Raw genomic sequence first — 16,411 nt, 5'->3', positions numbered from 1 at the left:
GCTCACAGTCCCTACCCTGCAAACAGTGAGCTCACAGTCTCTACCCTGCAAACAGTAAGCTCACAGACACTACTATGGAAACAGTGAACTCACAGTAGCTACCCTGCAAACAGTAATCTCACACACCTACCCTGCAAACAGTGAGCTCACTGACCCTACCCTGCAAACAGTGAGCTCACAGGCCCTACCCTGTAAACAGAGAACTCACAGCGCCTACCCTGCAAACAGTGAGCTCACATTCCCTCCCTGCACTCTCCCCTACCCTGCAAACAGTGAGCTCACAGCCCCTACCCTGCCAACAGTGAGCTCACAGGCCCTACCCTGCAAACAGTGAGCTTACAGACCCTACCTGTAAACAGTGAGCTCATAGTCCCTACTCTGCAAACATTAGTAGAGTATTGCGGCATCAACAGGCTGCAGTGAGTGCAGGCTTTTGCTCCAGCACAGCGCACACATATTTAGTTTAACTAATTATTGTGTAGATCAGTTGCACTAGTTGAACACACAGTGGACATCCATAGCCACTATCGACCACCCATGGAGCTTCCTATGGACAATACCACATTACCTTGTTCGTCTACACATCTTTCTTGCATGACTAGCCACATCTTCTACAGTACCTTGTGGAGTAGACGGATCTCTGTAGTATTGAGCTGAAAGGTCAGACTGTCATCATGGCAACCGTGTCACTCTTCATGGGGGGCCATGCCGTTTATGCAAAATAACGTAATCACTGCTTGTTCATTAGGCAGCAGCGGGAACAACAACAAGCTTCAGACTTTGATTACTGCAAGTTCTCACGAGAGTAACAATGTTATGCAAGCCTTACTGCTACTAACTAAGAAATGTAAAAAAGTTTTAGAACTGAGTAGAACATTTGGGGATGATTAAAATGCTACAAAGGATGAAGTAGCCTATGGTTAACATGTGCAGTGTTCTTGTGTGTCATAGTTTGCATTTTTCTATAGTCTGTTCCTCGTTCTGAAATGTGATAATCAAACTATTCTTTCAGTCCTGCTCTCTATTTCCTGACTGTTACAGTCCATAAATGCCTTTCCTCTGATGACACTTTGGAATGAACAGATCAACAGCACAACGTGGACCAGGTCCAGATCATAATCTTAGTTAATGAGTGAATGAATTAGGAGCTCGTTGAAAGGATTTTCCAAAGCCTGGCGACTCTGTGCCAGTCAGCCAGCCAGCCAGCTAGAAGACCATAGCCTCTTTAACTCTGACCTTGACTGCAACAGACCCACTGGGCAAAAATTGGCGGAATCAATGTTGTTTCCATGTCATTTCAACAAAAATATCTGTGTGATGACATTGAATCAACATGGAAAACTGAATGGATTTGCAAAAAGTCATAAACATAAAGGAATTTCATATTTTATTTACCCAACAAAAAAATAAAAATTGTTGTTGATTTCACGTTGAATTCACGTTAGTTGACAACTCAACCAAATGTATATCAAAACTATACATTGAAATGACGTCTGTGCCCAGTGGGCAGTGTCATCAGACATGAACTGAGGGGGAAACGCTAGGCTATATCCTGTAGAGTTTATTCTGGTTATGACAAACTCCTGGTTCTAAAGATGGCAGGACAGGATAGAATTCCACCCTTTCTCCTACCTGTCCCGCCCTAGTCTTCGAGGAAAGGGCGCGAGGAGAGGAAACTATTTAAGTTATTGAGACATATCCCAAGTTAGGAGGACACATTCCGTCATCATCTCACAGCTCCAATAGTTGGGGTATGATGCCACGGGGATTGAAGAATACACTCACACAGAGATTTCTTTCTTTTTCTCAGTGTGTGTGTGTGTGTGTGTGTGTGTGTGTGTGTGTGTGTGTGTGTGTGTGTGTGTGTTTGTGTGTGTGTGTGAGAGTGTGTGAGTGTGTATTTGATTCACCCCCATGTGACAAGATGTGACAGGAGGAAAACAACTTTATGCATATCCTGTTATTTAGTATAAGCACAATCTAGAACTTCAACAACTACAGTTTCTCCTTGTGTGTGTGTGTTTGTGTGTATGTGTGTGTGTGAGACAACTCTTACCCAATGTTGATTCTACTGCGTTTCCACACCTTTCTAGGACATTAATAATTTCCACACCTGGGTTCAAAAAACTATTCAAAATCAAAAACGTTGAGTGTTTGCGGGACTATTCTATTGGTTCCTCTGCGACAGGCAAGCTCAATCATGCTCAGTCAAGTGCAGCTAAAGTAGTTGAAATGATTTCAAATAGTATTTGAACCCAGGTCTGGAAATTAGTAATATACAGGAGAGGTATGGGAATACATATTGACAAATATCCTACCTTTGATGCTGTTACTGTACACCTTTCTGAGCAAGATGGACTCTGCACTAGAGGGATTTATTGCACATCAATCATTAGGATGACTATGCATTTGTGTGGGTATATGTAATGTATACAGCATATGATGTCAGAGACATTTGATATGATATGAAAATACTTTTGCATGATCAGAAGAGAGTCAGGCTGCGTCCAAAATATCTAGGATTAAGTAGGTACTGTACATGGCATAGGTTACTATGCCTGCGTTAACACAGGCAGCCCAATTCTGATATTCTTTCTACTAATTGGTCTTTCGACCAATCACAACAGATCGTTTTACATCAGATCTTTTTTCAGAGCTGATCTGATTGGTCAAAAGACCAATTGATGATAAATTAACATCAGAATTGGGCTTCCTGTGTAAACGCAGCCTATGAGTCATAAAAAGATATGTGTGTTTACTCTAACTCTGAACACAGCCCTAACAGTAGATATGCAGTTTGTCAGTTTGTTGATGGTATGAACGTCATCTATGGGGGACTATCTAAATAAAGTGTGACCTAAATAGGTTACATGGTATAGGAGGTTACTGTCAGTCATACAAAGATGTGTTTACAGTGCATTCGGAAAGTATTCAGAACCCATTCACTTTTTCCACATTTTGTTACGTTACAGACTTATTCTAAAATGTATTCAATAGTTTTTTTTCCCCCTCATCAATCTACACATACTACCCCATAGTGACAAAGTGAAAACGGGGTTCAAGAAATTTTAGCAAATCTATTAAAAATAAAAAACCGAAATATCACATTTTCATAAGTATTCAGACCCTTTACTCAGTACTTTATTGAATGACCTTTGGCAGCGATTACAACCTCGAGTCTTCTTGGGTATGGCGCTGCAAGCCTGGCACACCTGTATTTGGGGTGTTTCTTCCATTCTTCTCTACAGATCCTCTTAGAAAAAAAGGCTCCAAAAGGGTTCTTCGGCTGTCCCCACAGGATAACCCTTTTTGGTTCCAGATAGAACCCTCTAGGCTACACCCCAGGCCTAGCGATGTATTTGGTCATTACTACAAAAAACAACAGGATATTGGTGTCAGGCCCTTACGCATTCTCCATCTTCTTCCATCCCAGCAACAGTCTGTTTTCCCCCTACACTACAGCACACAGCAGTTTTCTAACCTATCAGATAATCAGACTCCTATCCCCAGATTCTGGCAAAAACACACACACACGCACACACGCACACACCGCGCACAGGCACACACACACACACACACACACACACACACACACACACACACACACACACACACACACACACACACACACACACACACACACACACACACACACACACACACACACACTCACTGATTTCTGCAGCGTTGGCTAGCTGCAGCCTGTAGCAGACAGCTATGGGGGTTTGATACTGTACTTGTCAGCAAGTCCCCAAAGCCTTGCCAAAATAGTCCCTGTTGAAGCGGCCGGCCGGCTGCTCTCTCTCTGTCTATGTCGGGCTAAATTTACCCAACCCTCCATGACACTGACATTCAACCCTTTAATGCTTCCCTCAATCTAGCCTACCTAGTCTGTTTAGGCCCACGCCTTTAAGCTAGGAAGTTCTTCTGAGTGGTCTTGTATCAGAGATGATTTGGGTGCTGTCACTGTCCTTAGTTCTATCACATCCCCTTCTTGTTTCTCACTATTTCCTGTGTGGGTTTGCACTGAATCTGCCCCCTTCTGGAGATTACAGTATGGTGCAGTTGATAGTTGTGACTACTAGGTTGCTGAGCTCTATAATTAACTTATGCTGTGTGCACTGGAATAGCTTTTCATTCTAGAATCATTCAGGAAATGTTTGGGCCTCAGCATTACTGAACATCATATGTAGATTCGGAGGTAGAATTCAGAAGAATGTGGGACATCAAAGCCTTGGAATCTCTTTAATGTCTAAAAGAGAATACATTTCTGTTATTGTGCTTCTATGCGGATCTGTTTATTGTGTGTCACGTATTTTGTTGTGTTGAGGAAAGGAGGACCAAAATGCAGCGGGATTGTGGACACATGTTTATTCCTGATAAAAACAGGTAAGGTATCCACTTGAAGAAAAAACAAAACAATAAACAATACTCACAACGGCAACAGTGTGGCAGGCTCAAACAAACACAGTGCACACAACAATCTCCCACAAAAGACACATACAAACACACCCTAATATATGGGACTCTCAATCAAAGGCAAATAGACAACACCTGCCTTCAATTGAGAGTCCCAACCCCAATTGACCACACATAGATATACAACAGCTAGATCAATCATAGACATACATAACAAGGAACAGTGCCCAAAAACCCCGGAATACACAAATCAAATCCCCTACAACAAACACACCACCCCGAATACCATAAAACGAATACCCTCTGCCACGTCCTGACCAAACTACAATACCAATTAACCCTTATACTGGCCAGGACGTGACATTGTGCTTCTATGCGGGTCTGTTTATTGTGCTCCTATGAGGTGGATGATCACTGTTAAAGTTCCTTTGAGGTGGATTTGACCTCGTTGAGGTTGTCGTTCCCAGATTTAGTCACAAGCGACAGGCAACGTGACACACTGTTGTTCCATTGTGTTTCTACTGGGAGGCTTAGAGAAGACGCATACACACACATTGCTGTTGTGTTATAATAGTCTGTACTTCGTGTTGTGCCTAATGATTAATGAATGACCCTCCTCCCTCTCTGTAGGCGTACTGAAAGTTGGAATGTATTTTTATATCTTATTCATAGGAGAGGTAATGTTAGGGCCGGGAAAGCACACACACACACACACACACACACACACACACACACACACACACACACACATTGAAAGACAGGGGAGCAAAAAGCCTGGTTAAACTTTAAAATCTGAATTTAGATTTTTATTTTATTTCTTGCTTTGTAGATCGGAACTAGAGGGAGAGGCAAAAGTGGAAAAGCGTGGTTTTCACTTGCTGTTGTCACGGTTACTCTGAAGTATAAACATATATAAACACCTGTTTATTGGAGTATCATGTTGTAACATCTTGGGCCTAATATGTACACGGTATTGAGCACATTTTTAGAGATATACAGTATACTACTGTACCATGGCTACTAATAGGAGCTGTAGTTAAATAGTTAGTAGTATTGTATTGCCGGTTAAGGTCATGTGGTCAGGAAAAAACTCCTAGTATTGTAGTGTGGTTTACTGTGTGTTATTGTGCATCTTAGGCCTGTGTTCTGCCTCTTAAATACGGTAAAATAGCCAGAATGAGGTACTCCAGGAGAATAGACAGTGTTTGATAAAGCTTTGCCACAAGGCCTCTCTTTGATAGATCTATCCTGCTTGGCTAACCAACACCTGACGACTGCAGAGTAATGTGTGATGCGAGTAGGGTATTGGCTGGTTGGCTGGTTTGGTGTGTGTCACAGCTGCGATGGAGCTCATGTAGTGAGCATGAGTCACTCACCGATGGTGACAAACAGAGCTCATTAACACTCCTCCAGACGGTGTAGGGTGAAGCTGCCCCAGACGGTGATCTTGGGTCAGTTTTGTTTTTTCCCCTCTAATGGTTCATCGTAGGATTGAGGGAGGGGAAGCTGACCTTAGATCTGTACCTAGAGGAACCTTAACCCCGGAGCCCTCCAGCAGATACTGTAGTTGTGTTGGTGTTAAGTCTGATATGATTTAGAATGGATATCAGTTCATTTGATTCCCCCAGTGGAATTAAACTTAAACTGTGACTTAAAACTGACTTAAACTCTGATTCAAACTGTGTCTTAAAACTGACTTAAACTCTGATTCAAACTGTGACTTAAAACTGACTTAAACTTTGATTCAAACTGTGACTTAAAACTGACTTAAACTTTGATTCAAACTGTGACATAAAACTGACTTAAACAGATTCAAACTGTTACTTAAAACTGACTTAAACTTTGATTCAAACTGTGACAAAACTGCCACTCAAACTCTGACTTACTAAGTCACACCCACGTGTTGCCTTTAAACAAAACTCTGCTGGCTGCTTTTTCTCAGCACGTTTAAATCTGTTGTTTGAATCTTTAATGCCCACCCAGTGCACTGTTATGTAACACGTCGCTGTAGGCTGTAGGGAAACATACTGTACACACACACACACACACACACACACACACACACACACACACACACACACACACACACACACACACACACACACACACACACACACACACACACACACACACACACACACACACACACACACACACATACAACCACACACACACACACACACACACACACATACAAGCACACACACACATACGCACACACACACACTAATATTTTACAGCTACATCCATGACTTATTTACACTTTAGCTGGGAGTGGATGGGATAGAACTGGAAGGCCTTCTTATTCTGCATCCCTGGGCTCTTAGGAATGTCCTGGTGTGTCCAGCACAGTGCTCATTTTGTGAACAGAAATTGTCACAAAAATATTCGTCAAAGACCTATTTTTCAGTGGCGAGACTACAACTGACTAAATAGACCCAGGAAAAACTATAACTAAACTTAAAAGATTTATCATTTCAGTTGACATAAACGAGACCAGACTAAATTATCTCTGTGACTAAAATCAGACTCCGCCTCCAATTATACACATTGCGCAGGCGACTTTCTTGTTTCAACGTAGCGAACCAGTCACCACCAGCCTTCTAGTTACCTACCTTTTGCCTGGTTAAGAAACACAAGCTGCTTTACAAAATTAAAAACAATAGCAGCATTAAGTTTTATAGTAAAACAACAGTCTACTTTACCAATACTTTGTGACACCATCTGGGGCTTCTCTCTCTCTCTCTCTCTCTCTCTCTCTCTCTCTCTCTCTCTCTCTCTCTCTCTCTCTCTCTCTCTCTCTCTCTCTCTCTTCTATGTAATGTGTAATATCTACTTAGACTGAATTAGGAATTGACATGGCCAGATAATTCCTATATAATATTATTATTCTTAAATATATTTCTGCTGCTGGGAAGAGTATAGGATGTTATACAGAATAATATGTTGGTAGGACAAGGCTATGTATGTTTGTTCACGTGGAAGTCAGTGATTTATGTTTACTATGGGTTAATGAGGCAATACAAATGTGTTGTGACTAAAATCAAAGAGCATTTAGTTGACTAAAATGGCCCACTGTTTTCGGCAATAACTAGACTAAATCATTATTTAAATGACAAAAATGTGTCTAAGACTTTGTGATATTTTAGTCAAAATGACTAAGACTAGACTAAATCTAAAAAAAGACTGCCAAAATTGACACTGGTTTTAGCATCAAACACACACACACACACACACACACACACACACACACACACACACACACACACACACACACACACACACACACCGTGAGCGAGTCACCACCTCCCCTGCTATGATTGGTTCCTGCTGGTGCTCTGTGACACATTCTGTTTTTGCATCACTTTAGTTTTTATCCTGTTCCAGAGAAGTTTGTTTCCTGGCTTGAAAATGGGGAGAAAATCTGTAATTTAACAAGGCAGTATTGCTATTGAGTTTCTTCATGGGGATTGAGTTGTGAACTCCTAACACTTATTCAGTGGCTATGGGTAGAAATGTGACTCTTCGGTGTCCTGGGGTCTCAGAACTCAAATCTCTCTGCATCAAAACTAAGTGGTTTAATCATAACATTGGTGCAAGGAAAAAAATTGTCTTTTGTGTTCATAATTGTATCAGTTTGTATTCTTCTTTCCTTCGGAACGGAGAGGTAGAAAGGATGGATGTAATAACCATGCACACAGTCATAAACACACCCTCCTTCCTCGCCCTACCCAATTACGTCAGGACAACCACAATATACTGGCGCTGTTAATACAAAAAAAACGATGCTATAATAACATCATGGAGGCCGTCAGACGTCCCATGAGCCGCTCCACTCTGTGAGTGACTCACTCAAATCAGATGTGACGCATACACAGACGTGTTGTGACTCATCAAACAACGAGCAGCGTTCAGCTCCCAGATCAGTTTTACTTCACATCAAAGGTCAGCCACACAGCAAGGTTGAAGATAAACGATTCAGCTCCCAGATCAGTTTCAGCAAGGTTGAGGTGACCTGCTAGAACTACCACTTTACTGTAACAATGGAGCTATTTTAATTTATGGACATGACGTTAATGCACGATTTACAAGAAACTAGGGATGTACTACCTCTTTGTTTTCCCTGTTTGCACTTAGACTGTCCTTCATTCACCCATAGAATATGAATGAGGATGCCTCTAAGCATTGAAACAGAGGCTGACATTTCTTCATCCCATTGATAGGATTGAGGGTTGGTTAATCTGCTCCAAGATCTTAGGAGGAATTGTACCCCATCATTCATCAACATTATCACATTGAGTGTGGGAAGTGCCCTCTACAAATGTATTATTACAATTATTACTGTTATTATTATTACTGTTATCATTATTATTGTTATTATTATCAATATTATTATTATTCATGTTATTATTATTCATGTTATTATCATTATTGCTGTTATTATTATCAATGATATTATTATTACTGTTATTATTATTACTGTTATTATCATTATTACTGTTATTATTATTGCTGTTATTATTAGTACTGATATTATTATTACTGTTATTATCATTATTACTGTTATTATTATTCATGTTATTGTTATTACTGGTATTATCATTATTACTGTTATTATCATTACTAGTGTTATTATTACTGGTATTACTTTTACTGGTATTATCATTATTACTGTGTCACGCCCTGATCATAGAGAGCCCTTGGTTCTCTATGGTGTAGTAGGTCAGGGCGTGACTAGGGGGTGTTCTAGTATGTCTATTTCTATGTTGGTGCTAATGTGGTTCCCAATTAGAGGCAGCTGTTCATCGTTGCCTCTGATTGGGGATCATATTTAGGTAGCCATTTCCCCACCTGTGTGTTGTGGGATATTGTTTGTGTTTAGTCGTCTGTGTGCACGTCGTGACTTCACGTTTCGTTGTTTCTTTATTGTTTTGTTTGTTTCACGAAGATTAAAAATATGTGGAACTATACTCACGCTGTGCCTTGGTCCGCTCATTATGAAACTCGTGACATACTGTTATTATCATTACTAGTATTATTATTACTGGTATTACTTTTACTGGTATTATCATTATTACTGTTATTATTATCACTGTTATTATTATAACTGTTATCATTATTACTGTTATTATCATTATTACTGTTATTATTATTAATGTTATTATTATTACTGTTACTATAATTATTACTGTTATTATTACTGTTATCATTATTATTGCTGTTATTATTATTACTGTTATTATTATTACTGGTATTATTATTACTGTTATTATTAATGTTATTATTATTACTGTAATTATTACTGTTGTTATTATTATCATCGTCAGATCCAACCTTTTCTTTCCCGTTAGTCCACCACCACCTCTCCTCCAATAAGTCACACTTTCTCTTGGCACATACAGTACCAGAAGTGAGCGAGAGAAAGTTCCAAGTCACGTACGTGGGATCATATCGTACCTCCTTTGGTCTCACTATGGAGTTTTTTTTTAATTAATTTGAGTCAGTCAGAGTGACTCATGCTAGCTGAGAGAGAGAGATAGACAGAGAGAGCGAGGGAGAGCGACAGACCGACAGACAGGCAGGCAGGCAGACAGACAGACAGACAGACAGACAGACAGACAGACAGACAGACAGACAGACAGACAGACAGACAGACAGACAGACAGACAGACAGACAGACAGACAGACAACAGACAGAGAGAGAGCGATGGTCACAATGAATCAGACAGAAACTGCAAGTCAGAGAGAGACAGAAGTGACAGTGATTTCTCTGTGAGGAGATGATTGATAGTCTAACAGTGTTAGCCAGTGTATTAGGTATCCTACTCCATCATTCTCCTCCCCCTTCCTCTTTCCCTTCCTTCCCCGCTCCTAAATTAATAATCAAAGCTTCTCATCTGCTTCAGTCTCCCTCCTTGCCTCCCTCCCACCTCTCCTCCCTCTTTCCTTTCCTTCCCTTCTCTTCCCTCCTTCCCTCCCTTCTCCTCCCTCTTTCACTCCCTCCACCCTTCACGTCTTCCCCGGTGTCTCTGCCCTAGTCATAGCTTCTCAGATGGGCTGCCCAGAAGGCCTTATATAGCTCTAGGACTGTCTTGCCCAGCTCCCCACCCTAACGCTAGTCCAGTTCAGGTCAGTCTCTCTTAGAAATACCTCTGCTCAGACTATTTTGACCCTGTGACAGAGGAGAAGAAGAAGTGGGAGGGGGCTGTGTTTTTTTCTGTGGAGGGGTAATGATGGTTCCATTCTCAAAAGCATAACACCGGCCGACAGATATTGGCTGAAAGACGTCATTGCGACCAGTTTTGCCCCACTCTGTAATGTCTTGGTAAATGTGGTAAAGGTCTTACCACATTTCATTTAACATGTTAAACATTTTTATAATCAGTGGTCAATCAGAGATACAGGTGGAAATGATCAGAAATGGCTAGATATAAAGTTAGGAGATCAAATGGTCAACCTGTGTGAGGACAACTGGGCTGGCTAGTAGTTTACTATACAGTAGAACTGTTTGTCATAATGGATCATTTGTATGTTGCATAGTAAAATGTTTATTCAAATAGCGTCTCAGAGTAGGAGTGCTGCTTTTAGATCAGGTCCCTCCTGTCTCATTTATTATTATCTAAAAGGCCAAACTGATTCTAAATCAGTACTCCTACTTTAAGACACTTTGTGAATAAGGGCCCTGAGCTATAGCCTTTGTGGTTCAAAGAGCATTTGTGCTTATTCTAAAGTCTGAACTCTGACCTCCATTGAAGTTAGATTGTTCTGTACTCTGCCTCTTGACCCGTCACCATCTCTGTGTTCTATGGAATGTCCTGTATAGTGGAAGTATTCTACATTCTATTCACTGTCCTGTGATGTCATGACTCTGTCCATATGTCTTAATATCCATATTCATGATACTAACATAATATGTTTTATGATGATGTAATGAAATCGGCAAGTAATCCCACTGGGCACACACTGGTTGAATCAACGTTGTTGCCATGGCATTTCAACAAAATTACGTTGAACCAACATGGAATAGATGTTAAATTGAAGTCTGTGCCCAGTGGGATATTAGTGATTAGTATATATTTACTATAAAGTAAAAGTAATAAAGTGACAACGCACTCTACATGAATATGGATATTGGGACACATACACTGTGTTATGCTTCGTTCACTGTCCTTGGTTTACTGTCATTTGTTTACTGTCATTTGTTTACTATCCTTTGTTTACTGTCCCTTGTTTACTGTCCCTTGTTTACTGTCCCTTGTTTACTGTCCTTTGTTTACTCAGTCTTGTAGTAGTTATGGCCGAAATACAATCAAAGACGCATTGTCAACAACGCACCTTTCAAAGACAATTTCTCCGACTTTCATGGAGATCGCATTCACGGTAACTCTGCGGATGTTGGCTCAAGCGTAAATGACCTTAAAAAGTCTAGAGCAGTGCTCTTGTCGTCAATGCGCCTTTGATTGAATCCCGGACTACACGTGAATGTCCTGTGCTAAAGCATAACTTCTCTCTACAGTTACTCACCAGTCCAGCTGCCCTGACGTTCCAGGTATGTCCAGGCCTTCGAACCAGCCCTCAACAAAGCTGCTGCCCTACAGCAAAACCCTCAGCAGCTTGCTCTATCGCAGCGTCCCAAATGGCACCATATTCCCTATGGGCTCTGTTCAAAAGTAGTGCACTGTACAGGGAATAGGGTGCTATTTGGGAAGCAGACTATTACTGCTTCTCCGTACTACAGCAGTGAAAGTAATGTGGCAAATAAAGGTCACCGAAATAACAAAACAAACTGAAACAGTCTACAGCTGGTCTAACTCCTTTATCCTTTCATTCATTCATTCATTCATTCATTCATTCATTCATTCATTCATTCATTCATTCATTCATTCATTCATTCATTCATTCATTCAACAATTTCATGCGAAACATAGATGCTGGCCCAAAGGAATTGCTTGGCACGAAAGCAGTACTTGTCACACTTGCTTTACTGTAAACCAGATTGAGCCACATAATATTGGCCTTCTTGTTTTGGTGGCCATCTTGGTTTGGTGCTATCCGGGAATGGTCCGTGCTATCTGGGATCCTGGGGACTTCCCGACCCCATTTGAAGTTGACATTTAAAATGGTTAAGGTAAGGCTTAAGGTTAGGGTTAGGTAAGAGTTGTGGTCAGGGTTTAGGATAAGGACGTGCCAAGGATACCGGGTAGCACAGTCCAAACCAAAATGGATCTCAGGGCTGTTGTTATGGCTGAGGTGGAGTTGAGGCTTGGACCGAACCGTGACCTGGCTAGGGTGGATGTTGCCTAGCTTGACTGTGTGGGCTGGACATATCACTGGATATTCCTTGATGGATACTGCCTGCTTTTGAATGATACCCAATCTGCAGACATTTGTAATTAAGACATTTGTAATTATGTGATTCTTAGATATCAATTGGAGTACAATGTTTTCTCTACTGAAATTTTGTTCCATGTATTGCCATAGATTGGTGGCCTCTGGTGGTTAAAATGAGAATAAAGTATGTATGTTTGTGTGTCTGTGTGTGTGTGTGTCTGTGGTGTGTGTTTGTGTTTGTGTGTGTCTTTGCAAGTAGGTGTTAGTGAGCGAGTGTATGTAAGTTTACTCTCACAAAGCGTGAGCCCTTCTCCTTTTCCACCGGTCCACTGCACCTGTCGTGACCACGTCTCTTCCTGTCGACACACTAGGACCATGCCCTCCCCCCCTTCTTTCTCTGCACTCTCATTCGCTGGGCTAACTATCCATCAATAGGTCCAGTTTCACACAGATTTAGAAAGTGCAAGGCAGCGCTCTAAGGCTTTTGCTTTTAAGGCCTTGAAAGAGGGAGGAAATGCCATGGTTGGGGGTGGGAGTGCTTACAGAGTATGTGGGAAATATATTTTCCATGCAGTCCATTGGAGTGCAATGTGGTCATATGTGTCTAGGACTGGAGTGCTGAGCACCTCATTCCTGGGGGACGGCACATCTATTAACATGGGGGGCATACACATATATATTCCATTCTAAGTCAACCCCCTGTCCCTGTAAGCAGTTGTGTAGATCTGAAATGATTGGATAGGTATAAGCAATATGTTGAAAATGTCACCTAGCCTATCAGAGGACAGGTTTGAGCTATAGCGATATTGCTGATACCTGTCAGATCCGTTCAAGGTTGTTCAAATAAGCAAGATCTAGAGATCCAAAAATGGAGCGTTAGGATGCTAGGGTCCATGTGCTCTGATACAGCTCCATCTCTTACACTCTTTCTTTCTTTCTTTCTTTCTTTCTTTCTTTCTTTCTTTCTTTCTTTCTTTCTTTCTTTCTTTCTTTCTTTCTTTCTTTCTTTCTTTCTTTCTTTCTTTCTCTCTTCTCTTTATTCTCTGCAGCTTGCAGCCCAGGTTCTTGATGATATCGATGATGAAGACATTGGATTCGGTCTTGTGGATGAGAAGAAGGACCTCTCTGTCGCCAAGAAGCTGGGTAAAAGCTCACTCATCTCTTGACCCCCTTTTCATCATCGATTAAACCTCAGTCTTTCAGTCTGACTTTACATAGAATCCTGATCTCTCCTGCCCTCTTCTGCCCGAGGTGTGGTATCTTTCCTGTTGAAATAGATTAGAGCAGTGCTTTTCAAACCTCTCCTCGGGACCCCCAGACATCTCACAATGTTGTTGTAGCCCTGAACCAACTCAAATGATTGACAGGCAGGGCCTAGTGAAAGTTTAGACACCCCTTGCACAGTCTTCACATTTTGCTGTCTTAGTATTAAATGTAAAAAGGGATTTCATTCGATTTTTTTCCTACAGTTCTACACAACCTACTCCACATTTTGAAAGTGAAAGAAAAATTATAGAAAATGTTCTAATTTATAAAAAATGTAGATGTTTTGATTGCGTATGTCTTCACACCCCAAAGTGAATACTTGTTGGGCAACTTCGGCAGGCAATTACAGCTGTTAATCATTTTGAATAAGATTCTACAAACTTTGCACAACTCTTAAAGCAACATGCTCAGAAAATTTGGTTGTGAATCATTGATGGCCAGCAATATTCAAACCTTGTCTCTGAGTTCCTGAATGACTCAACCATTCAGAAACACTCAACACATATTACTCAACACAGCAGCTTTGGCATTAACCTCTTGAGGATACAATCCCGATAACGGGATTGGTTGGACATTAAAATGTTGTTTAATTGTCCCGTTGAAAAATAAAAACTCCATCCCAGGGTTAGATTTTAGGGAGGTTTTCCTCCAACTGTTTACCCGGGGTTTGCTCATTTTTATTTTGATCCCGACAAACTCCCCAGCTCCTGCCAGTGACAAGCATACCCATAATATGATGCTGCCACCATTCAAAATACAGAGGGTTTCACTCTGTGTAGTGTTGTGTTGGATTTGACACAAACCTGTAGTTTTTCATTTAGGCCAAAGTTGATTTATTTATTTGTGTTGTCTTGCAGTATTACTTAACAGCCTTTTTGCAAACACAATGGATGATCTGGAGTGGATATTTTAACACAGGCTTCCTTCTTTTCACTTTGTCATACAAGCCAGTAATGGGGAGTGAAAGTAATGTTGTTGATCCTGTGTATTTTCAAGTATATACAAAATACAATAGCAGACCTACAGTAGTAGACCTACAGTAGTAGACCTACAGTAATATACCTACAGTAGTAGACCTACAGTAGCAGACCTACAGTAGTAGACCAACCGTAGTAGACTTACAGTAGTAGGGCTACAGTAGTAGACCTACAGTAGTAGACTTACAGTAGTAGACCTACCGTAGTAGACTTACAGTAATAGACTTACAGTAGCAGACCTGAGCAGTAGACTTACAGTAGTAGACCTACAGTAATATACCTACAGTAGTAGACTTACAGTAGTAGACATACAGTAGTAAACCTAGAGTAGTAGACTTACAGTAGTAGACTTACAGTAGTAGACCTACAGTAGTAGACTTACAGTAGTAGACTTACAGTAGTAGACTTACAGTAATATACCTACAGTAGTAGACCTACAGTAGTAGACTTACAGTAGTAGACCTACAGTAATATACATACGGTAGTAGACCTACAGTAGTAGACTTACAGTAGTAGACTTACAGTAGTAGACCTACAGTAATATACCTACAGTAGTAGACATACAGTAGTAGACTTACAGTAATATACCTACAGTAGTAGACCTACAGTAGTAGACTTACAGTAGTGGACTTACAGTAGTAGACCTACAGTAATATACATACCATAGTAGACTTACAGTAGTAGACCTACAGTAGACCTACAGTAGTAGACCTACAGTAGTACACCTACCATAGTAGACTTACAGTAGTAGACTTACAGTAGCAGACCTGAGTAGTAGACCTACAGTAGTAGACCTACAGTAATATACCTACAGTAGTAGACTTACAATAGTGGACTTACAGTAGTAGACCTACAGTAATATACCTAAAGTAGTAGACTTACAGTAGTAGACTTACAGTAGTAGACCTACCGTAATAGACTTACAGTAGTAGACCTACAGTAATATACCTACAGTAGACCTACAGTAGTAGACCTACAAAAGTAGACTTTCAGTAGTAGGGCTACAGTATTAAACCTACAGTAGTAGACTTACAGTAGTAGCCCTACAGTAGTAGACCTACAGTAGTAGACTTACAGTAGTAGACTTACAGTAGTAGACTTACAGTAGTAAACCTAGAGTAATATACCTACAGTAATATACCTACAGTAGTAGACTTACAGTAATATACCTACAGTAGTAGACCTACAGTAATATTCCTACAGTAGTAGACTTACAGTAGTAGACTTACAGTGGTAGACCTACAGTAATATACCTACAGTAGTAGACCTACAGTAGTAGACTTACAGTAGTAGAGCTACAGCAGTATACCTACAGACACATAACAGCCTCGTTATAAACTGGGTGGTTCGAGCCCTGAATGCTAATTGGCTGACCGGTATGACGAAACATTTATTTTTACTGCTCTAATTACGTTGGT

The 16,411-nt window shown here is 40.7% G+C and overlaps 1 protein-coding gene across 2 annotated transcripts in view; it reads left to right on the top strand.

Moving 5' to 3' along the window:
* The window catches only part of LOC106577953 (calsequestrin-1), a 29,578-nt gene that overhangs the window by 5,183 nt on the left and 7,984 nt on the right, over positions 1–16,411 (top strand). The window contains exons 2-3 of one of the 2 annotated variants that reach the window (XM_014156434.2): positions 11,936–11,968; positions 13,800–13,893. In XM_014156434.2, coding sequence (XP_014011909.2) covers positions 11,936–11,968; positions 13,800–13,893 — 127 coding nt within the window. The remainder of the gene's footprint in view (positions 1–11,935; positions 11,969–13,799; positions 13,894–16,411) is intronic. The other variant, XM_014156435.2, reaches the window with a different exon arrangement.

Source organism: Salmo salar, chromosome ssa18 (genome assembly GCF_905237065.1).
Source record: "Salmo salar chromosome ssa18, Ssal_v3.1, whole genome shotgun sequence".
Taxonomy (NCBI): Eukaryota; Metazoa; Chordata; class Actinopteri; order Salmoniformes; family Salmonidae; genus Salmo; species Salmo salar.
Note: the sequence above shows the minus strand (reverse complement) of the source record. Positions and strands in the feature narration are given on the sequence as shown.